The sequence below is a fragment of the Podarcis erhardii genome (assembly GCF_964252035.2).
Source record: "Podarcis erhardii genome assembly, chromosome: 8".
NCBI lineage: Eukaryota > Metazoa > Chordata > Lepidosauria > Squamata > Lacertidae > Podarcis > Podarcis erhardii.
In genome coordinates, this window is record NC_138499.1 from 66078115 (window position 1) to 66102372 (window position 24258).

Sequence of the window (24258 nt, forward strand, 5' to 3'; positions counted from 1 at the left end):
CAGAAGAATGAGAAATCAGGAAGACCAAAATTTTAATAAGGTAAGGGATGGGGGAAATTTATAATTTATCTTAAAAACCATTGTAAACAGGTAAAATTATTAGTAGGATTGGAATGACACTTGTAGTTTAATGTCGAATTTTGGATATAATAGAGATGTAAAAGATTTGGATTATTATAAAAGATGCAGGTAGAAATGGTTAACAAAAAGACCCACAAAGGAGGGAGGAGGGAAGTTCAGGAAAGTCTTTGGAATCTTGTTTTTATGTTGATTGTTGATAATTGACTGAAAAACTTTAAACTGAAAAACTAAATAATTTTAAAACAAAACAAAACCCCTCTAAGGAAGGAGAGTCCACAACCTCTCGAGGGAGCCTGTTCCACTGTCGAACAGCTCTGACTGTCAGAAAGTTCTTCCCAATGTTTAGTCGGAATCTCCTTTCTTGTAACTCGGATCGATTGGTTCAGGTCCTAGCCTCCAGAGCAGGAGAAAACAAGACAGTGATAACGACCAACTTGGATGGATTTAAAAGAGGATTAGACAAATTCATGGGTGCAGCAATAAAACTGCTAGCACTTTTGCAAAGCTAAACAGGGTCTGGTGTGGTTTCAAACTGGATGGGAGACTGAATGCTGAGATTGCTGCTTTGCAGCGGGTTGGACTGGATGACCCTCGAGGTCCCTTCCAAACTCTACAATTATATGATTCCACGGCAAGGCTATCAATGGCTTCTAACCATGATGGATATGTTTTACCTCCATGGTTGGAGGTATTATGCCTCTGAATGCCAGTTGCTGGGAATCACACATGGGGAGAATGCTATTGTCCTCAGGTTCTGCTTTTGGACTTCCAATGAACATCTGGTTGGCCTCTGTGGGAACAGGATGCTGGACTAGATGGGCCTTTGTGGCCTGATCCAGCAGAGCTCTTCTTAAGGTGCCAAATAAGATGTTCCCAAGCCACCACTGTCACCACCCAAAAAGCATATTAATAGAAGCATGGTTTCTAGGCTTACCTATAAGAGTCCCCAGCAGTTTATCAGTCTGTAATAAGCAGCTGAAACGATAGCTGTAAAAAAGGGAAAGGGCAGAAAGAGAGAGAAACAACATCAGGAAAACACATTATAATGAGGACACTCATAGTTTACAGAACCTATCACAAACTGTTTTTTTAAATGCCTTCAGTCTGAAAAGAGGTTTGCTGTGAAGGAAGGGCTGGCGACTGCTCTAAGAAACCAAACAGAGAGCTTCACACTGGGTGTGCAGAGCAAGCTGCAGAGACCAATTTTTTGGGCCCAGGCCATTACTGTACTTCCAAACCTAAATTATTTGCTGCAACACTAGTAGTGGTTCTAGCCTGAACTTTTCATTTTATTCCTGGTCTCCCAATTGGCAAAACCTAAGGAGTTTCCGTGTGCTGCTCTGGTTTGCCAGAAGTGGCTTAGTCATGCTGGCCACATAACCCGGAAGCTGTCTGCGGACAAACGCCGGCTCCCTCAGCCAGTAAAGTGAGATGAGTGCCGCAACCCCAGAGTCATCCGCGACTGGACTTAATGATCAGGGGTCCCTTTATCTTTACCTTTAAGATGAATTATTTGATTCTTTCTGGAAGAGACACTTCGGCCTCCAACTTCAACATAGGATATTTGCAATTAATCAACTTGCAATTAATGTTTGAACAAATTAGATACAAAAAAGTGCATAAAGAACAAGGAAGAGAGAGAGACTCTTTGAAATAAAGAAGCAAGAGCGGTACTGCAACAATAACAGCATTAAATAAAAGCGTCCTTCCATAAATCCCAATGTGAGCTGAATATCCATGCAGTAAACAATAAACTGAAAGCAAACTGCATAAATGTTATCAGATTGTTTTCCTTTTCGTCTTGCATGACTTACATTCCTTAATTTTTCCATAGCTGCTAATACCCAAAGTTGCCGAGTCCAAATTTCCATCAAATCAGTCTTTATAGATCTCAAATATCTTGCTATAGTAAGCTCAGCTGCTGTCTCCAAATAATAATCAGATCTTTTTGAGATAGGTTTTGAGCTTCCAGATCAAAGACAGGGTGGTTTTTGGATTGGGGGAGTTACAGATTGACCCGTAATTTCTCCTACCTTGAGAAAGGCTTTGCCCCTAAATTGCTGCACTAACGGGCAATTCTATCACAATTTCACTAAGAGTAGGTTATTTGACTTGGCTATTTTACTAAACAATAAAGGATGCATATAAAACCGATTTAGAACTTTCAAGGCAGTTTCCCAAATTCTGGCCAAGGTTGATCTAAAACAGTGTTTCCCAAACTTGAGTCTCCAGCTGTTTTGGACATAATCCCATCATCCCTGACCACTGGTCCTGCTAGCTAGGGATGATGGGAGTTGTAGTCCAAATACAGCTGGAGACTCAAGTTTGGGAAACACTGATCTAAAATGTGTTTTACACCAATCCGCCCCCCCCCATAAGTATCTTCTATTGATTCTCCCGTCTTGTTCTCAGCAGATTTTTAATTTCTCCAAAGAAACCATCACAGCTTGTACTTGGATGTTATAGTTTGCAGAGATAAGCCCTTTCCCCTTAGGGTTCTCTTTATAAATTAAATGCTGAATGCAATTAATTTCATGGTCTTAAACTAGTAATTTTTGTATATAAAAAAGCTTTGCATATGCTTCTATTATTTCCAACATTTGCTTTGCTTACTTTTTCCAATAAAATAAAAGGAAATAGAAAAGGTGAGTGTTGCTTCCTTGCCCATAACTTCAAAATTTCTGGAAATTTTACATTGCCAGGTAGAAAGCAGCAAAGCTCATCTAGCCTTTTGAGTTTGGAGAAAGAATTAGAGAATATGGTAAAAACTGCCCTACACCCCATAGGATAAAAGTTGGAAACTAGACACAGCAAGTATGGGGCTTCCCAAACAATAAGTTGGGAATCTAGTGTACATGTCGCATGTTCCTGTGCTTGCAAAGTCCGATGCTATGCTGGGTTCAATGGGGCTTATTCCCAAGTGTGCATGCATACAATCTGCCCAGCCGCTATGCAGTTTTTCAGTTGCAAGGAGTTCCCACTTAGTGAAATGGGTGCAACTGGTGAGAATCAGTTTGTCAGTTTCACGACAGATGGGACTCAGTTGTGGAGAAGGTAAGCAGGTAATGCAAAAACAAAACAAAACAAAAAAACATAAGAACCAGTTATATGGTAGGACTCTTAATAGCTACAATGAATACATGCAGAGATGAGTCATCATCAAACCTCAGTGTGTGTTTCAGAGCAACTTGTGAAAGAGCACATGCCCATACAAACTGTGTATAGTGGTACCTCGGGTTAAGTACCGTATTTTTCGCTCTATAAGACGCACCAGACCACAAGACGCACCGAGTTTTTGGAGGAGGAAAACAAGGGGGGAAAATATTCTGAATCTCAGAAGCCAGAAGAGCAAGAGGGATCGCTGCACAGTGAAAGCAGCAATCCCTCTTGCTGTTCTGGCTTCTGGGATAGCTGCGCAGCCTGCATTCGCTCCATAAGACGCACACACATTTCCCCTTACTTTTTTGGAGGGAAAAAGTGAGTCTTATGGAGCAAAAAATACGGTACTTAATTCGTTCCAAAGGTCCGTACTTAACCTGAAACTGTTCTTAACCTGAAGTACCACTTTAGCTAATGGGGCCTCCTGCTGCCGCCGCGCTGCCGGAGCACAATTTCTGTTCTCATCCTGAAGCAAAGTTCTTAACCTGAAGCACTATTTCTGGGTTAGCGGAGTCTGTAACCTGAAGCGTATGTAACCCAAGGTACCACTGTATTTATTAATCAGGGGCCTTGACTAGACGAGAGAGAACAAGATTATATCCTACATGGATATAGTGGTAGCTTGGTTTAAGAACTTAATCCAGTCAGCAAGTCCGTTCTTAAACCAAAGTGTTCTTAAAGGCGTGCTTTCCCATAGCAGTGGGGGACTCAATTTACAAATTGAACACACTCAACAGGAAGCAAAACATATTCTTATTCCAAGGCAAAGTTCACAAACCAAAACACCTACTTCCAGATTTGCAGCGTTCTTAATCCAAGTTGTTCATAAACTAAGCTGTTCTTAAACCAAGGTACCACTGTACTTGCATTTTTTTCTGTTGCGAACTGTCCGGGTGTAAAATTAACTGAAGGGTTTCCAAACTGGTCTCTGCAACCAGTTGCACTATGGTGGGGTTTCTCTCTCTCTCTCTCTCTCACACACACACACACCCAGTCTAGGGACAACAAGAGCAAACAATAATGGGCCGGGGTGGGGGACAATTGCTAGAGAAAGTGAGGCGGCATTTCCAAGTTGGGACCAGCAAAGCGTGTGAACGGCGCGGGGCTAGAGCGTGGTAGCGCTGGAAAAAAGTAAGTGTGCAATTTCATAGAGAATCTCCAGACGTTAAGAAAGCCAGCAACTACAGTAGTAGCTACTACTGCAGCCCGTGTTTGGTTAGCCCCCAAAATGGAAAACGTGTGAGGTCCCAATTTAAGTTGACAGAATATGCACAACTCGCAGACTTACCATATGGAATAAGAGAACAAGAAAAGTATACGTTTAGAGAATTTTGGAATATATAGGGAATAATTGTGTACTGCTGAAAATTCTGGCAGCATTAAGATAAACTCCACAATATAAGTTTTGATGCATACAATAATGGAGTTCTGAATGGCATATATATATATATATATATATTTGTGAGATATGCAGGGATTTATGATATATGCAAAAGGAGCCATGGAAAGAGGAGGAGGAAGTCATTGATATCTTAAGGATGTAAAAATGAGTATCTTAAATTGTAAAAGAGAAAACTTAATAAAAATTATATGCAAAAAAAGAAAGCCAGCAGCTAAGCAACTGGCTTTGTTTTCGAGTTGCTTTGGACTCGGGAGGGTATTTGCTGGGCAGAGTCAGGCCTGCGGGTTTTAAACAGGGGACGGGACGACGACGACGACCCAGGGAAGGGCAGCATTATTCCCTCCCCGGGCTGCGCCCGAGTCCCCGCCGCCAGAGACGGCCCCGCGCCTCCTTCCGCCGCCCGCCCCTCGGACTCACCTTCCTCTCCTCGGGAGTCTCTCCGGGCGGTCGCCGAAGCTGTCCGGGCCGCGCCTGACGCGTCCGCGGCCTTTTCCCGAGCCGAGCCTTCGGCCCCGAGAGCCCGGCTCTTTCGTTCGGAGAGCCCGGCTGGCTCCACTTCCCGCGCGAAGCCCGCCGCGGAGCTCGGCGCCGGCTTCCCCGCCGCTTCCGGAGTCAGGCCCCGGCCGAGGCCGCCTCAGAGGCAGGGGCCTTCGGCAGGCCCGGCGTGTTTTCAACATGGCAGCGTCCAGGCGGGCTCAGGTCCTGCGCCTCTACCGGGCTTTGCTGAGGGAGAGCCAGAGCTTCAGCGCCTACGGATACAGGTACGGGAAAGGTTTCCTCCGCCTTCGGCTTGAAGGCCCCTCGCGGCCCTTTCCCCTCGAGCGCGGGGGGGTTTCCCCCTCTCTGGAAATAAAAGGTGCGTAGTAGGTTCTGCAGCCTTTATTCTCCAACCCAATGGGGGCTGCAAGCTGACATGTCCCTATTGACCTGGGAGGAAGCCCCACTGAACTCGAGGCTGGAAACGAATTGGGTTGGGGTCCTGATGGCGTCTAAACTTGATTGGGAGGGTGGCTGGGGGCTATTTGGTTTTTTTGTGCTCTATTTTGTTGCGCACGTTTTTAGAGAGTCCCCCCAAAAAGAGGGGGAGGAACCCTTATCTTTAACAAGCAGCTAAAAGATATTAGTTCCTGTTTGGTATGTTGGGGTTCTTAACGGGAACTTTAAAAACAACCACACGCCTTTGTATACAAAAGTTAGCATTTCGGAAAGAAACCTTACTACACTATTTCCTTCCTGCCGTGTGTAACTATGTTTCTGTGTTATATGGGACTTCCTAGTAAATCTGTTGCTATTGTTATTGTTTGTTGCATTTATATGCTGTGTATCTTTAAACAAGAGCTTAATGATATTAATTCCTGTTTGGTATATTTCTTTTTCCTTTTTCCTTTCTCCTCCTGTGATGAGGCTGCATTTTAATATTTTAATGTTTCAATATTTTAATGTTGTATTTTAATCTTGTTTTTAAGTTGTATTCGTTCAACTTGTTTTTATTATTGCTTGTTAGCTGCCCTGAGCCCGGCCTTGGCTGGGGAGGGCGGGGCATAAATAAAAATTATTATTATTATTATATTGGGATTCTTACAGGAACTTAAAAGAAATAGCAACACACCCTTGTATACAAAAGGTAGCATTTCAGAAAGAAACCTTACTGTTCTTTTCTGCAGTGTTCCTGTGTTAATTGGGACTTCCTAGTAAATCTGTTGTTGTTGTTTATTACATTTACCTGCCACGTTTTATCCAAAGGAGCTCAAGGTGCTGCACATGGTTCTCCTCCCCATTTTATCCTCACAACAACCCTGTGAAGTAGGTTAGGCTGAAAAATGGTGACTGGTCCAAGGCCACCCAGTGGGCTTCATGGCTAAGCTGGAATTTGAACCCTTGTCTCCCAACACTCTAACCATTATGCCATACTGAAGTGCAGCCTTAGGGAGCAATTCTATAGCAAGATCCCCTGGGCTGTGCAGGTTAGAATCCAGCAGGTTTCCAGCTGAGCCAGGAGACTCCAGAACAGCATCCTCCACTCTGCTACGGATACCAGCAGATCTTAACTTACCGGTAGTTTAAGCCATGAAAAGGGTAATGACATGGCAGGGACCAGAAAGGGTGGAAGCTAAAGGCCTATTCATTATGCCAGGTGACCTGGCAACTCCGCTTACACCAGCCCAAAGGGTGATATACCGGTAACTCAAACAGTTTTTTAAATGCTTGTTTTATCTCTGTCAGCCTTAGGTCAGTGCAGCCAGCAGCAGCAGCCCTGCTACTGAGTGGGTTTGGATCTGCTGTGCCTTTACACCAGTTCCTTGAGTATAGGATTGCTTGTTGGGCTGCATAAGTGTACCTTGACCCCAGCCCTTGAAAGACAGGCTAAAAAAAATCAATGAGTGAGAGCTCCTCAGGCATGGAAAGTCACATAATTAGTTTCCTGGTGAGCCATGTTTGATCTTCATATGTATTAGAAAGGAACAGTTTCAACTTTAAGGTGTGGCATTTACCCCCACTCTCAGAACAGCTTGACCCCAGTTGCAATGGATTTTTCTATCAAATTGTTGGTGCAGCCCAATCCAAACAGAAGCAGAATGCCCCTCATTGCCGGTTGCTGTGAATTGCAAGTAGGTAGTTTACTAAAGGCATTTGGTTGGCCACAGTGAGAGTCATTGGCCTGGCTCTTTTTATGCTGTTATCTTATGTATACTGTATACAGGTCTATGAGAAATTGTCGAGGAAGGATGTGTACCGTTACAACCTTTGGGTCTGAACTGTTCATACATTGCAAGAGAGCTTTGATTCTTTAAAGATATGTTTGAGTTTTCAAAAAACAACATGCAAACAAGACAAACCACAAAGAAACAAAGAACAATGGCTTTATGGAGCACGTTGTTGCAGTTGGAACAAAATAAACAGAGGGTTCAGTTTTGCAGACATCGTAATAAGGGATTCCTCAAAGGGAGATTTTTAGAATAAGAGCTGCATATTGATAAGGTATCCTCAGCACATACTATAGAAGCATGTGTCAATGGGAGCCTCTGCAGTGTGCAAGTATTTATTTATAAAACATATTTATAGTACCCATACATCAAAATGGTCTTGTTCTGTAACCCGTTTTAGAACCCTCATATGATGGGTTAAATGTAACATCACCCAGAATTGTAGAGGGCCCCAAGGGTCATTTAGTCCAGCCTCATGCAATGTTGGGCAATCACAACTAAAATAGGAGGAGGATATGCCATTTTTATTCACTAGTACTTTGACAAATCTAGAGTAGACTACTCAAAAGTAACAGCACAATCCTAACCATGTCTGCTCAGAAAGAAGTCAAACTGAGTTCAGTAGGGTTTACTCCCAGGTAAGTGGATACAGGATTGTAGCCTGAGCCTCCTGTCTTCTGCCAACCAAACTCAGTGGATACATTAAATAAATCTTGGGACAGAAAGCCGCCCGTTTATTGATCTTCTGGGTTTCTCTTCTTCAGGCAGGAGACACTGGTTGCATACACATCATATATTTTAAATATATACCCCAAGAATCCTGGGAACTGTAGTTTACCCCTCACAGAGCTACAGTTCCTGAGATTCGTTTTGGTAGAAATGTGCTTTAAATGTATGGGGTTTACACAGCTGGTGGCTCCTGCCTGAAGAGCATAAACCCAGAACAACAATGAACATGGGGGGGGGGGGTCCTTCCCAAGGTTTCTTTAATGCACTGGAACTTTCTACATAATGGCATCTATGGCTTGACAACCATATGTCAGGAGTGCTCTGATGGTGCTCTGATGGTGTTTCCTGCTTGGCAGGGGGTTGGACTCGATGGCCCTTGTGGTCTCTTCCAACTCTATGATTCTATGATTTCGAATGCAAGGTCCTCCAACACGCTGTGTTAGCTTTTAGACGCGCAGCCCCATGAAAATCCACCTGGAGATGCATGAAGAGTGCTTTTAGGCCTGCTTACATGATAAGGGAAGGTCTGCAACATGGAAATAAATGAACACCATGTTCCTTAGTAGCTCCCATTATTTTTAGTGGGGGGTAGCCATGGCTCTGTAGTTAAGCATCTGCTAACCACAAAGCCTAGGGCTTGCTGATCAGAAGGTCGGCAGTTTGAATCCCCGCAACAGGGTGAGCTCCCATTGTTTGATCCCTGCTCCTGTCAACCTAGCAGTTCGAAAGTACGAAGTGCAAGTAGATAAATAGGTACCGCTCCGGCGGGAAGGTAAATGTCATTTCCGTGTGCTTCTCTGGTTCACCATAAGCGGCTTAGTCATGCTGGCCACATGACCCGGAAGCTGTATGCCGGCTCCCTCAGCCAGTAAAGCGAGATGAGCGCCGCAACCCCAGAGTCGTCTGCGACTGGACCTAATGGTCAGGGGTCCCTTTACCTTTACCTTGCATGCAGAAGGTTCCAGGATCAATCCTCAGCGTCTCTGAGTATGGCTGGGAAGGACTCTTCCTTGAAATCCTGGAAAGCTGCTGCCAGCCAGTGTAAGACAATAAACTGAGCTATGTAGACCAATGTGTTGGTTAAATGCAAGGCATCTTCACAGCTGTAATGGAATTGGCATTGTTATTGAATGGCTTGGGATTTCAACATGCTTGTTAATTTTGGTTCGTAGGAGCCAGTGTGATGTTCCTTGCAATGAGCCTTCTGGCACATTATTTTTAGAGAAGCATTTTACCAGCTTATTCATTCACTTAGGTTTGATCTGGAAATCAGAAGTATTTGATGTGCTGCCGCAACTTGCTTTCCTGTAACTTGTTCTTTCAATCAGAGGTTTGAATAACGTTGTCACTGCCATTGTAACTACGGAGTAATCTTGGGGCCTCTTCTATGCTGGAGTTTGTGAAACTTAATGAAAACACTTAACTACTCTCTTGTGGCGGATATTGTGCTCCCTTCAGGTTTTGAATTGCTTTTTGTTTTTCTCCATTGGTTTTCGTGCCTGGGTGCAGCAGGCGGCAAACAAAGTAGATTCCAAAATGGAAGTTAAAACAGCTGAAGTGCAAATCGAAAACAAAGACTAAGAGGCTAGAGTCGAGAGATGTGCGTGAGGGCTTCTACCAGAGATAAAATGCCGCTAGGACTGAGATTAGAAAACAGTTCATTGAAGCTGCACTTAATCACCAGGGACACCATCCAGTTCACTGTGAGTGCAACATCTGAACCCCAAAGATTTCCAAATGCTCCATGGAGGCCTGCTCCCTTGCTCCGCCATATGCATTCACAAAGGCAGTGGGCTGCACCTCCTGCATCACTACCCAGAACTTGGATAGAACTCTTGGCTCAGTGCTTATTACTTGTGCTTCAGAGTGTGGCCCCAGTGTGCAGACACTGTGTCCATGGTGGACAGGATGATGACCCAAGTTTTTGTGGTCTCAACCTTATCTTATAAATCTTTTACTTCTAGCGCATAGGGCTGGGACTTAGCCTCAAAATCCCTCCTCCTCCTTCTTCTTCTTCTTCTTCTTCTTCTTCTTATTATTATTATTATTATACTATGCTTCACCTGAGGATCATGGGGCAGTTTACCATATAAAAACACAAGCTTTGACTTCAATCTACTATGTGCTCAGAAAAGCATCTTGAGCATTGCAGATTTGTTTTGTGCATCTTCTTCTTTTTTGGCATAATAAAGGATTTTATAAGGGAATGATAAAGTTACAATCCATGTAATAAGTTTGATTTTATTATTCCTTTTACAATCCCAATTTAAGTAGCAGGCCTTGGTTACAGCTCATGCTTTGTCTGGGGTAAGACAACCATGAGCCTAGCTTCAGACAACATGCTAAACTAAACTGTGGCTTTGCTCACATCAGAAGCAGAACCAGAGGAACAAAGTGGCTGTGATCTCTGGGAACCAAAGTGTTGTGCTAAACCATGATTTGGATTAGCATTGCATTCAGACCTGGTCAATGTGCTCTGAACATTCTGAAGTGTTGTATAGATAAGTCTATAAATATGAAGCACAGTAAAAGGTAAAGGACCCCTGGACGGTTAAGTCCAGTCAAAGGCAACTGTGGGGTTGTGGCACTCATCTCGTTTGTCCGCAGGCAGTTTTTCCGGGTCATATGGCCAGCATGACTAAACTGCTTCTGGTGCACGGAGGACCGTGAGAAGTGCCAGAGCGCACGGAAACACCGTTTACCTTCCTGCTGCAGCGGTACAGTGGTGCCCCGCAAGACGAACGCCTCGCAAGACGGAAAACCCGCTAGATGAAAGGGTTTTCCGTTTTGGAGGCGCTTCGCAAAACGAATTTCCCTATGGGCTTGCTTCGCAAGACGAAAATGTCTTGCGAGTTCCTGCGGGGTTTTTTCCCTTTTCCCCCCCTTTTCCTAAGCCCTAAGCCGCTTATCAGCTGATCCGCTGATAAGCCGCTTATCAGCTGATCCGCTAAAAGCCGCTAAACCGCTAATAGCGCTAATCCGCTAAGCTGTCAATGGGCTTGCTTCGCAAGACGAAAAGACCGCTATACGAAGAGCCTCACGGAACGGATTAATTTCGTCTTCCGAGGCACCACTGTACCTATTTATTTGCACTGGTGTGCTTTCGAACTGCTAGGTTGGCAGGAGCTGGGACAGAGCAATGGGAGCTCACCCCCTCTCAGGGATTCGAGCCGATGACCTTCCAATCAAAAAGCCTAAGAGGCTCAGTGGTTTAGACCACAGCACCACCCGCGTCCCTCCGAAGCACTGTATAAATGCATGATTGTTAGTATTCAGCATATTTCTATATTCCTCAAACTCTTGGTCCTCTGCATCGTAATAGTTCTTTTACAGCTTGTCTTTCACAATTTTGGCAATCATGTGGACGCTCATTTTTCATCTCTTAACATTTGCTTAGGACATATGCCATCAGAAGAATAAGGGATGCTTTCAGAGAAAACAAAAACATAAAGGATTCAGAAGAAATAGAAACACTAATGAACAAAGCAAAAGCTAGTCTGGAAATGATACACCGACAGGTAAGCATGATTTTCTTACCAGTTTAATTAAATTGCAAAAATGTTGCTGTCTCCTTCCAAATGTGTAACTTCGATCTGTTACACGGCTCTGCTGAATGTATTAACAGTTGGTGAAAATTATTATAATTAGTTTTATTTATTTATTTTTTAGTTGCTTTATCTTGCCCAAGGCAACCCAAAGCAGCTTACAACCAACCAACAAAACAAAGCAAAAAACTCACATACATACATTAAAACCAAAAGAAGGGGGAAATACATTAAAAATATCCCATGTACTTTGAAGAAGCCACAGATAGGTAAAGGCCTGGTTATAGAGGAAAGTTTCTGCATGGGGCCTAAACATATACAATGAGTCTTCTTGGGGAGAGCATCATTCCACAAATGGGGAGCCACCATAGAAAAGGCCCACTGTTGTGTTGCCACCCTCCAGACCTCTTGTGGAGAGGGCACAAGAAGAAGGAGAACTTCAGGTGATGATCGCAGGGTCTGGGTTGGCTTATATGGGGCAAGGCGATCCAGGTATTGCAATCCTGAGCCATTTAGGGCTTTATATGTTAAAACCAGCACTTTGAATTGGGACCAAAAACTAATTGACACCCAGTGCAGTCAGGCCAGGATTGGTGTTATAATGTGCCAACTGTCTCTCTGTGGTGAGCAATATATCCATTTTTAGACTTCCTCGGTGTGTACATATTCAAGGCGGTGTTTTTTCTTTCGTTGATGCCTTTGAAGAAATGATTATCTGAAGGTGCTTTATACCAAATCAAACCAGCAGCCAAGCTAATGTCTACTCCAGTTGAGAAGCAGTGTGGTGGAGATCCAGTGTGGTGTAGTGGTTAAGAGCGGTAGTCTTGTAATCTGGGGAACTGGGTTCACGTCTCCGCTCCTCCACATGCAGCTGCTGGGTGACCTTGGGCCAGTCACACTTCTCTGAAGTCTGTCAGCCCCACTCACCTCACAGAGTGTTTGTTGTGGGGGAGGAAGGGAAAGGAAAATGTTAGCCGCATTGAGACTCCTTCGGGTAGTGATAAAGCGGGATATCAAATCCAAACTTGTCTTCTTAAAAAAAAAAAGAAGAAGAAGAAGCAGTGTGGTGTAGTATTTAGGACCCGAGAGACCTGGATTCAAATCTTCACACTCTGTCATGCATCTCACTGAGTGACCTGCCCCATGAGCCAGTCACCATATCTCAGCCTAAGCTACATCACATGGTATTTCTGCTTCCAGTGTCAAAGGCAGCATGCCACTGGATACCATCTTCTGGGAGGTTCTGCTTGGGCATGCGGTTGGCCACTTTGAGAACAGGATGCTGGACTAGTTGGGCTTTTAGCCTGATCCTACAGGCCTTTTTTTTTCTTTTCTTTCAATCTTAGTTTGTGATGATAAAATGTGGGGGGGTTAACCACGTAGGCCACCTTGAACTCCTTAGAGGAAAGCTGGCATGCAAATGGACTTATTTAAAAAGTTGACAGTGACTTTCCAAGCTGATGTATGGAGGCTTCTCCCAGCCCTGCTACCTTGGATTCTTCAACTAGAGGTAACCTGGGTTCCTCCACATGACCTGCAGTCTCCCACTCAGCAGTTTTCCCACTGGTCACTGGAGAAAGCATCATTGCTTATGTAATAATTTCACGTATTCCACCAGCTGCATCTTTATTTTTCTTTAGTAGAGGGGTGGCTAACTTCTAGTCCTTCACATGTTGGAAGACTGCAACTCCGATATTCCCTGATGATTAGCCATGCTGGCTGGGAATGACGGGAGCTGAAGTTCAGAAACATCTGAGAGGCCACAGCCAATCGGATGTCAGTCAAAAGATGGAATTGTACAGCCTCAACTGATTCAGGATTTTCCAAATCATTATTTATAGACTGAAATCTTAATGTGTTTAGATACACATACAGCAAGAGGCTGTGTACACAGTAGTTTTAACACGATTGATGCACACATTACTCATTTGTTGTGCATCTTCCTTAGATCTTTCTGTTGCAAGGAAACCACATGTCCCCACCACAGTCTGCCTGTGCTAGATTTCGTATCAGGGGAAATGTAATACACATACATGCAAGTCCCACTGTTTTCAACGGGACTGTGTTCTCTGTAGTTAGCGTATCTTGTATTGCAGCCTACATTGGTGCTGATAACACCAGGGTTACAGGTTTGATCCCCATATGGGAGAGCTGCATATTCCTGCATTTTCAGGCTTCCTCAACCTTGGCCCTCCAGATGTTTTGAGGTTACAATTCCCATCATCCCTGACCACTGGTCCTGCTAGCTAGGGATCATGGGAGTTGTAGGCCAAAAACATCTGGAGGGCCAAGGTTGAGGAAGCCTGGACTAGATGATCCCCAGGGTCCTTCCTGCTCTGCAGTTCTATGATTCCTGAATGTGACAGTGGTTTATGGAGTTAGAAATGTTTGAAGTAGTGTCTAGATGGTATAAAAAAAATCACCTTATACAACTGTTGTTGTATAACCATCATTTACTTATTTTCTAAAAAGCAAGCAAAATGCTCTCACTGTCTCTAAGCACACTTGTTAATAAGGATAAATAGAGATTTTTCATGATGTCTAAACCTATATTGATACTGTTCTATTTTCTACATGCAATTATATATTCCAGAGGAACAATTATAAGAGTATTCTCATTATTTTTCAAGTGTAATGTTTATTTTTTATGTGTGTTATAAAGAAATAATTCAAATAGTGAACAAGTGTTGTCATGAACTCGGGCTTTTTGAAATCTTAAACCTAAGACCCATATTATGTGCAGAGTTTTATAACCAAGGCAGTGGAGCAAATCAAATATAAGATGTATTATGCAGTTTGCAGGTTTATTAAGATGTAGCACATCTCCTTTTGCTGACTTTTTTTTCCCCGTGACATGTCGATAGAAATTAAATAATATCCTCGCTGCCTTGCAATTTGTTGCTTCTGTGAAATCAAATTTATATTCTCTTTACATGCTAATTTATGGTTTAGTCATCAAAGTGACCATTGGCATCTCAGGTTCATAAATAACTAGTTGAATCAGCCCGGAGGGGATTGTGGAAACGTGACGGATTATAGTCATTTTGTTCCATGACATTCATGGGATTTGACTGAATTTTACAAGAGGAGCTTTCTATAACTAAAAAGCATAAAAGTGCCTTTTTGTCTACTGGTGTCTTTTTTATATTTTCCAGGTTATTGGTTTGCATTTGAAAATGTCTATGAAAGCAGAGCAGATATTCTGTAGAAAAAGTAACTGACATTCCAATCCTGTGCACGTTTACTCGGGAGTCAGTCCCACTGTCTTCAGCGGGGCTTACTCCAAGATAAGGGTACACAGGGTTACAGCCTAAAAATGGTGTTTCCTGCCTTTTTATCCCCAAGAGCATAGTAAAAGTTTTATTTAGGCCCAGATGGTAAACCCATAGTATTCATGTGAAAGGCTGTAGCACATGTCTTGCATTCATAAGATTCCAGGACAAGTTCAGCAGTCTCTAGTTAGAAAGGATCCCGGGCAACAAGACCCTAGACCTCAGTCTGAGATCTTGAAGAGCCACTGCCAGAGAGAATGTAGTACTACTGAGCTACATGAACCATCAATGTGGCAACAGTCTTCTTGTTGGTATGGGGAACATCAGGCAGGGGCCAGATGTGGTCCTCCAGGTCTCTCCGGCTAGACTCTTGCTAGCTCACACACCCTTCTGCGCCACACCCCTTGCCACCCATGCTTTACAGCCTCCTTGGGCGGCTTTGCCTGAGTGGAGTGGAGAGCCAGTGTGGTGTAGTGGTCAGGAGCGGTAGACTCGTAATCTGGTGAACCAGGTTCGTGTCCCCGCTCCTCCACATGCAGCTGCTGGGTGACCTTGGGCTAAACACACTTCCCTGAAGTCTCTCAGCCTCACTCATCTTCACAGAGTGTTTGTTGTGGGGGAGGGAGGGAAAGGAGATTGTTAGCTGCTTTGAGACTCCTTAGGGCAGTGATAAAACAGGATATCAAATCCAAATTCTTCTTCTTCATTGAATTCTGATAATACTCCTAGCTTGCCTGGGTAGAGATAGAATGGCGGGTGTGGGTGTAGAAGCACACCTACTCTACAAAAGTAAAATTGACATTTCATTTTGCCTCTGACCCTGCACATCACAGGCATGTGGCTCTCATCCCCAGTCCAGTGTTAGAAACTCAGATATATAAGCTAAGCACCAAAAAGGCTCCTTAAACCAGGGTTGCAGTCTTCAAAACAGAATGCCTAGTTGCCATTTGGGGGGCAGACGGCTTGAAAGTCACATTTTCCAATACAAGCTTTTGGTTTCTGAAATTCATTCTGATTGTGCAGATAAAATATAATGGGTGGAATTCTACAGGATGTATCCTAGTGTGTAAAAAGAGCCAAGATGCGCCTCCATCTGGTGTAGACGTCAGACGCTGTCCTGGCACCTGGGCATCTTCACTTGGTTGAAAGTGGCCGATACCCAGGTGCAAAATACACCTGGTGCCTTCGCTCATGCAGAAGTGAGTGGTTGGGCTTTTTATGGTTAAAAATATGGCCAGTGTATTTTTAGTTATTATTACATTTGCATCACACCTAAGGAGTTCCAGGTGATAAATATGATCCTCCCTCCCTCCCTCCCTCCCTCCCTCCCTCCCTCCGTCCACTTTATCCAGGATCACCCAGCAAACTTGGCAGTGTGTGGATTCGAACGCTGGTCTCCCAGGTCTTAATCTGACATGCCAGTGTGGTGTAGTGGTTAAGAGTGGTGACTCGTAATCTGGTGAACCGGGTTCGCGTCTCCTCTCCTCCACATGCAGCTGCTGGGTGACCTTGGGCTAGTCACACTTCTCTGAAGTCTCTCAGCCCCACTCATCTCACAGAGTGTTTGTTGTGGGGGAGGAAGGGAAAGGAGAATATTAGCCGCTTTGAGACTCCCTAGGGTAGTGATAAAGCGGGATATCAAATCCAAACTCTTCTTCTTCTGCCTAACTGCTGCAACCAAGATTTCGACTTTGTTTGACTTTGTTACTGTTACCCAAGATTTTGACTTTGCTTGCTTCTCATAGTCTCCCATAGTGTAAGCATAGAGTTAGAACTTTTGATGGAAAAATCTGGCAATGCATTGTTTGAAGGAACTTTGGTGAATCCATAGCTGAGAACCAAAGAGCAACACTTTTGAGAAGCCAAGCTCTTAGGTTTAATCTCTCAAGAATTAGTTGTCTAACTGGCCATTTAAAAAGGTATTATTGTGGATTTCCCAGGCGATTTGAAGGGTACAGCACCTATCTGAAGTTTTCAAAGCCACATATTTCTTTTGAAGTGCCCTTCAGTAAAACAAGAGCTCTGAGGCACATTGCAGCTTTTCTGTTCCATTCCAAGTAATCCAAACTTGAGAGAACTGTGCTTTAGGCAAAAGATTCTTCTGCAGACCAACAAGCGACTTTCTTAACTTCTAGCAGACATCTATGTAGTTTCTTGGAACAAAGCTTGCATTGCTTTTAAGTTCTAGCTGGTCAGAGAATCAGTAATGATGGTTTTGTGCATCTTCCAGATTTTCCAGTGTGTATGAATGAGGCTATATAATATAATGTTGTAGGAGCAGTGCGTGTATTCTCCTTGTGAGAAGTACCGTATTTTCTGGCGTATAAGACGACTGGGTGTATAAGATGACCCCCAACTTTTCCAGTTAATATAGAGTTTGGGATATACTCGCCGTATAAGACTACCCCTCTTCCAATGCACACCAAATAAAAATTTAAAAAACCAGTCTCCAGTCCGGCTCGGAAATCCGCTCCACTTCCCAGTGGCCGGGGGTGTGTGGCTGGGTCCGTTTAAACAGAGGAGCAAGCCAGAAGGCTTCTTCTTTGGCTTGCTTCCTCAGTTGCTAGGACGTCGCTGAACTTCATTCAGTTATTGCTTTTGTCAGACCTGCTGAAGCATTCTGGGGTGATTTTTTACTGCTTTTGTTGAGCCGCTGTCATGGAATTTGCTAGTGGTCTACTACCGGGAGCGATTAGGGTCGTTCTGTTGCTGGTGATTGGGGGGGCTTCTGGGGCCAATTTTCAAGCATATTTCTGCTTCATCTAGAGAGCTTGGTGTCCTCTGATTTAATTTGCTGTCGTTTTGTCCTTTGGTGGGGAGTTGCTGCAGGAGCTGCTGCTGCAGCCGGCGTATAAGATGACCCCTGACTTTTGAGAAGATTTTCCTGGGTTAAAAGATGTAAGGGGGTCACCCCCCACCACCACCAATGAGCACTTTCTTCTGACAGGACTTGATGGCTCATTGTGTGGCAGTGAAACCTCAAGTGTGCTCTAAATCAGTAGTCTTAAACCCTTTTAGACCTTTAACCCAAACATGAATTTGAATGCCTGTATCTTTAAAGGCCGTGACACGGGTGGCACTATGGTCTAAACCACAGAGCCTGGGGCTTGCAGATCAGAAGATCAGCGGTTTGAATCCCCACGATGCGGTGAGCTCCTGTTGTTTGGTCCCTGCTCCTGCCAACATAGCATTTCGAAAGCACGTCAAAGTGCAAGTAGATAAATAGGTACCGCTCTGGCGGGAAGGTAAATGGCATTTCCGTGCATTGCTCTGTATCACCAGAAGTGGCTTAGTCATGCTGGCCACATGACCTGGAAGCTGTCTGAGGACAAATGTCGGCTTCCTCGGCCAGTAAAGCGAGATGAGCGCCGCAACCCCAGAGTCGTTCACAACTGGACTTAACGGTCAGGGGTCCCTTTACCTTTATCTTTTTAAAAGCTATATATTTGCATGGTGGTAGTGCTGCTGTTGCAGGCCAGCTTAGACTGGGCTATAACTTTCTAGTGGGTCCTGACACACCAGTTGAAGACCAATGTACTAGAGTGCATATTCATCCCCCTGTACCTTGCCGTGGTTTTGGCTCTCACCTACTGTGCTTGGAAGCAAGCAAAAGCATAAGAGGTGCAGGCCTGACTTTTTGTTGTAGGCAGACACACACAGGTCATCTTACACCTGTGCAGGAATGGCACAACCCCCTCCCTGCCTGTTTTGCTTGTGGCACCAGCACTGCATATTGTCTTCTCATGTGTTAGACTATAACCATGCCTCAAATATTCTGAGATTAAAAAATATAATATGTGCCAAGTTTGCAGTCACCAGAGGAACACAGTTAATTGTTTATCAGCTGTGTCTGTTAACAAAGCAAGTTGCAGGACCAGAGACCACCTATGTAAAGCAGGGGAATGGCAAGGGATAAACTAATAAGACACTGTTTCTTGAGCAGTGGGTTAAACCGGGTGGTCTACTACATCCCTTCCATGGTTCTGTTCCTCCTGGCCCAGTTGAATATCTACTGAAACTTGCTGTAGACAAGCTTGCTTGAAGGTCCACTTCATTCTCAAGAATGGAAGAACATCAAAAGGGCATTCTGGATCAGACCAAAGGCCCATCCAGGATCCTGTTTTCACAAACCAAGAAATGCCTATGTGAAGAACATGAGCACAACAGCACTTCCCCCACCTGTTATTCCTTGCAACTGGTATTCAGAAGCAACAGGAGAAGTAGAATGTGCCCATTGTGGCTAATAGCCATTGACAGTCTTTAGACACCACAAATTTGCCTAAGCCCCTTTTAAAGGTGGGCAGCCACAACTATATTTGTGACAGCAAAAATCCATATTTTAGCTATACACTTCCGTTTTGAAAATGTGGTCCTAAGCAGTCTGTACTGCAGAAAATGATTTTTCCAAACTCTTCTAGTTGGAAAAGCATCTGCTTTTACGATTTGAGCATAATAGTGCTGGCTGGCAGAGTTCCTCTGTTCTTGCATCCAAATTACAAGGTTATGTAACACTGCTTTATTATATAATGGCAATTAGGAAAGGCATGCCCAACAACCCAACATAGCAGGCGAGGAAGCCTTCACATTCAAGAGGTGTGCTTGCCACCCTTATTTACCAAGTATTGTGAATAATTTTGTACAGGTATTCTTGAAGGTGCTAATGAGGGTGTTTGCTTTCTTTTGGCTTCCCCGCTAGGGAAACAGATGTGTGTGGGAGTTTTATAAGGCAAACTAATCCACTCATTTAGTGAGTTTCTCTGTATTGTTTTTCCTTGTAACCTTTATTCTTTTTCAGTAATTCCATATCACCATTCTGTTGCAATCACAATATACAGGGCAGGCTGCAACATTAAAATTATAGATTAAATTCATAGGGCAGTAATTGACGCTCGTCTAAGGATAAGCTCGTTGAAGTGAATAGACAAGACTAACTTAGCTTTATTAATTTCGGTGGGTCTTCTCTGACTATGGCATAGTTGAATACAGCCTATAATGTCAGTAAAACACCACAACATTGAAATAGAGGGAGTATGTAGACAATGTCTGTGTGTTTAGCACAAATAATTTAAAAATAATTTTAGTATCACCACCCACCACAGCAGGTTCTACTTGCTTTTCACTTTGATTTTCGAAGGATTTTAAAAGGAGTATAGAATTCTTCATGTGCAACACATGGACACTTCCTTTTTGCATCACGGCAAGACTACAAGGATTGCGGTTACTTTCACCTTAGGCTTTTTATTCTTACTTTGTTTTACTCGTTCACCTGAACGTATAATTAATTAAGTATAATTCCCAAGCAGACTTGGCAGTAACTGGGTCATTCAGAACAATATTGCCTACTTAACTCTGTTAAAAACTTAAAGCTTTGCACAAGTGCCGTTTGATTGGAAATACACCTGGGTCTCTAATATTCATTATGCATGCACACCTTTTCAGTTCCATTATGACTGACAGATGCCAACCTGATGGCTAAAATCTGCTTGAATTGTAACTGAATGTTCTTAAATCTAGACTTTTGGAATTGGGGAATATCACTATGCTGATGACATCCAGTTATATATTTATTTCAGTAAGTAGCTAGGAACTGATGTCTCAGTGTTAAGTCAGTGTCTGAAAGACTGTACAGTGGTACCTCAGGTTACAGATACTTCAGGTTACAGACGCTTCAGGTTACAGACTCCGCTAACCCAGAAATAGTACATCGGGTTAAGAACTTTGCTTCAGGATGAGAACAGAAATCGCGCAGCGGCAGCGGGAGAGCGGGAGGCCCCATTAGCTAAAGTGGTGCTTCAGGTTAAGAACAGTTTCAGGTTAAGAACAGACCTCCAGAACGAATTAAGTTCCTAACCCGAGGTACCACTGTATTAAGTGGTAGAGGCTGAACCAGTTGAAACTGAATCCCAACAAGATGCAGCTATTATTGATGGAGAGAGGTCATCTTTATATGTGGTTGATGGGATTGGCATGGACCCTTAGGAAGAGATTTGTTGTTCAGAGGTTCTACTGGATCCAGGTAGTGCCAATGGCTATGACCAGGAGTGCTTGCACCTGTTGTTAGACAACAGAGATCTAACTGTTCTCATCTATGCCTTCGTAACATTTCAGATTGACTAATGTGCTCTTGAAGACAACTTGGAAAGTATCATGACCTATCTCTCGTGCAGGAGACAAGGAACAGAAAAATTTCCAAAACAAATGAATGGGGTAATCTCAAACAATTCAGAGCTCTGGCAGACATCGGTTTCTAAGAAAGGCTGAAAGATCAACATTTGCTTAAATATTACGTCTTTACTAGGATATGGGATCAAAATAGGGATTCTGACTTGAATTCTCTACCATTTGTTTTGTGATAAAGTATTTTCAATGGGAATAATTAAGCTTTGGGTATGGGCATGTGAGTTTTGAGACGAGTGACACACAGCAGATTCAAACCTGGACTTTTCTGCCTCTAACCTGGGACTCTTCAACCCCTGGAACCACTCAGCCACCTTATCCCAGTTAATATCTTGAGCTTGTTGCTTAGTTTATCAGCTTTTCTCCCTTCTCTGCTTTGCTTGTTCATGGTTGGTCCCTGCTGCTTCCTGGACCTGTATCAGGATAACCTTCCTGCAAAATTGATGCTTGTCCAATGAACAGCATACAGACCCATCTTATTCTTCCTTTGCTTACCTGTCACAAGTCCCTTTCCTGGCATTTCAAGCGGGTTTTTGTTTTACCCTCTCAGCCCAGGCACCTTAACTCATTTCCTCTCGAGGAGAGATATACCCCTACCCTATCCTTGAGCTTGTTTGCTACAGACTTGCTAGAGATGTGACCTTGCAGATGACATTAACCTATATATTTGGGTTCATACCTGGACTCACTAGACAGGAACTGTGAATTCAGTTTGTGAATGAGGGTGGTTTTTTGTGTGTGTTTTTATGTAACCAGGAGGCACAGGGGGGCAAAACTAAATCAAGACCCTGATGGTGTTTTGGAGAACTTTTCATCCTTTCCCTCCACTGGGTCCTGATTTGGATCCCTGATTTGGAAATTTCCATTCGATGTGAATGAGGCCTTTCCTTCCAATGAAAATAGAAAGCACAGGGACCTTAACCCAGAGCACAGATGAAGATTGGAAACGATTAGGAGACCTGGAGTGTTATGTCTGCCCTAGGCCTGCTTCTGTATTTTATGCAACCAAGAATTACTCCTCCAGCCTGTCTCTCCTTCTTTTTACCCTGTGGTTCACTCAGGAGCAATTCTCAACCTATCAAATTGCTCAGAAGAAGAAACACTTAAAATTCTAGCATCTGAAGTTATCTGTTGACAAGATTTATTATCGGAGTTCCACCGTTATAGCTTGACAATTAAGAAGTATTGGCAAATGTAAACACATTATTGATGTCAATTTTTAAAAGCACAAAATTGATCTAGCATCCCAGCGGAATACCAACAGAAGCAGAAAGAGAATAATAGCCATCAATAAGTATTCACTAGTGACAAACACACACACACAAATCAGGCTGCTAAGAGATGGACTACTTTCTACTGAAATTAAGATCCTTTAAATAGGAATGCTGAGCACTTTGCCTCCATCTCTTTGAACTGGAATCTTCTGCCTCTGCACCACCTCAAAAGATCTTGCGATGTTAGCAAGTAATTGTGGCACAACGGCATTCCTTTTTCAGTCGGTAGATAACGGTTTAGAAGTTTTAAAAGTGGGAGCCATACTCCACCCTCCATCCAGCATTAATTGCATTTCTTTATTTTAAAAATGCCTATTATATTTCCTTTCTAATATAAGATGTTTCTTACTACCCCAGTCAACAGATGCTTGAATGCAGCCACAGACTGTGTGTACACAGTCTCGCTTGCAATCAGGGTTCGAAATTAGCAGGGCGCCAGGCGTATTTTGCACCTAAAGATTCTCCATTTGCAAGCACCTCAAAAAGTATTGAGTGCCCTTTTTTTGCACCTGGCTCAAGGATTACTCAAGCCTTGAAGTTTATATGTTAAGGAGTTTAACAATAAAGAGTAGAGTTTTGAAAACTAAAGTATGGTACCAATATTTTTATTGTAAACACCAAATTAAACATGTTTCAACAATTTCTGCTAAAAATGTGATATTAACAATGGGTCTCTTAAGTGAATTGCCTATTAGCTGATGCTTATCAAAATAATAAATAGAAAGTGTTGCTGCCCCCCCCATGGCGACCAGACATTCTGTTTTGGTGCCCACAACCCAGGTCCCAGGAGTCACTTGGCTCCTAGCTTTTCTATCCCAGTTTCTAACACTCCTTGCAGTGATATTTGTACATTCATCAGTGGAGCAGGTGACATGTACAGGGTTGGCAAGACCAGATAATAGGTTTTTAGAAAGGCGGTGCTGATCATAATAGTTTGGAGTTTGGGGACCCCTCTTTTTTTGCTTGGAAAACTCTGTAAATGTTTAAACGAATAAAGCATGGTGCATATTGATGGCAATGCACAAATAAAGATTACTCACCTGTCACACATTAGGAAGGAGGAGTTTCTTCTTCCACCTTTTATCCTACTAAAATATCCCATAACTTTCCTTTCATTCCCCTGGTGTTTCCTTACTGAAATACAAAATGTATGTAATGGTCTAGTTAATTTCCCCTAACTTTTTGTGTAGCTCTCCTAAGCTTTGTGTACTATTTGAAATTACCATTTGTTTGTAGCGCATGTTTCTATTTTGTTTGTGATTGTTTTGTTTAAGAAACTATTTGGAAGCTTTATAGGTGATAAGGCCGTCTATAATGCCTTCAGACGAAGATGGAGATATTTGCTGCTCTCGGATAAAAATGCCAAGGAAGAGCTCTGACCTATTTTATTGTGTGCGGGGCTTTTTTATATAAAAGAAAACAAGGGGAAGGCAAGGGAGGAACGTGGGAGCAGAGGGTTTCCAGTAGTACAGTAATGGAGATGACCTTTAATATTGAGGCCTTAGGATCAAATTTAAGTTGGCATTAAAATTTTCTAATAAATTCCCTGCTGAATCACTCAGGTTATTTCCCTCTTCCTCCTGCCCCTCAAAGTTAATTCAATAAGGTTGCAATAAAGCAAGCTGTCTGTGCTATTGTAATTGCTCTCAGCAGGCTGGTAATACCAGTGCACAGAATTGCCAGCCGCAGTGCTTTTATTTCTCTCCACAGCCACCCTTCCTTATTCCAACCCTCACTTCCTTCGTTCTTTCCCCAGCCCTTGCCTCATCAGTCCTCCTGGTGTTGAAAATCTTGCTGCCCTTAATACCACATTCCCTCCTGCCTCTTTTATCCCATTTAAAACGTGGACATGTTTTTTGACAGTGGCGCTTCCATGCACTCTTTCTACAGGAAACAGAAAGCACCACTAGAAAT

The 24258-nt window shown here is 43.3% G+C and overlaps 2 protein-coding genes across 6 annotated transcripts in view; one reads left to right on the forward strand and one right to left on the reverse strand.

The window, feature by feature from the left end:
* The window catches only part of FARS2 (phenylalanyl-tRNA synthetase 2, mitochondrial), a 210955-nt gene extending 205761 nt beyond the window's left edge, over positions 1-5194 (reverse strand). For 4 of the 5 annotated variants that reach the window (XM_081873109.1, XM_081873108.1, XM_081873105.1 and 1 more), the window contains exons 1-2: positions 5060-5191; positions 1016-1068 (exon numbers count right to left, since the gene is read on the reverse strand). The gene's annotated coding sequence lies outside the window, so the exon portion shown is untranslated. Of the gene's footprint in view, positions 1-1015; positions 1069-5059 lie in introns of all 5 variants that reach the window. The other variant, XM_081873106.1, reaches the window with a different exon arrangement.
* A 74-nt stretch (positions 5195-5268) lies between these two features.
* The window catches only part of LYRM4 (LYR motif containing 4), a 62260-nt gene continuing 43270 nt past the window's right edge, over positions 5269-24258 (forward strand). Inside the window, exons 1-2 of the mRNA XM_081873192.1 lie at positions 5269-5403; positions 11474-11594. Coding sequence (XP_081729318.1) covers positions 5318-5403; positions 11474-11594 — 207 coding nt within the window. The 5' untranslated portion in view covers positions 5269-5317. The remainder of the gene's footprint in view (positions 5404-11473; positions 11595-24258) is intronic.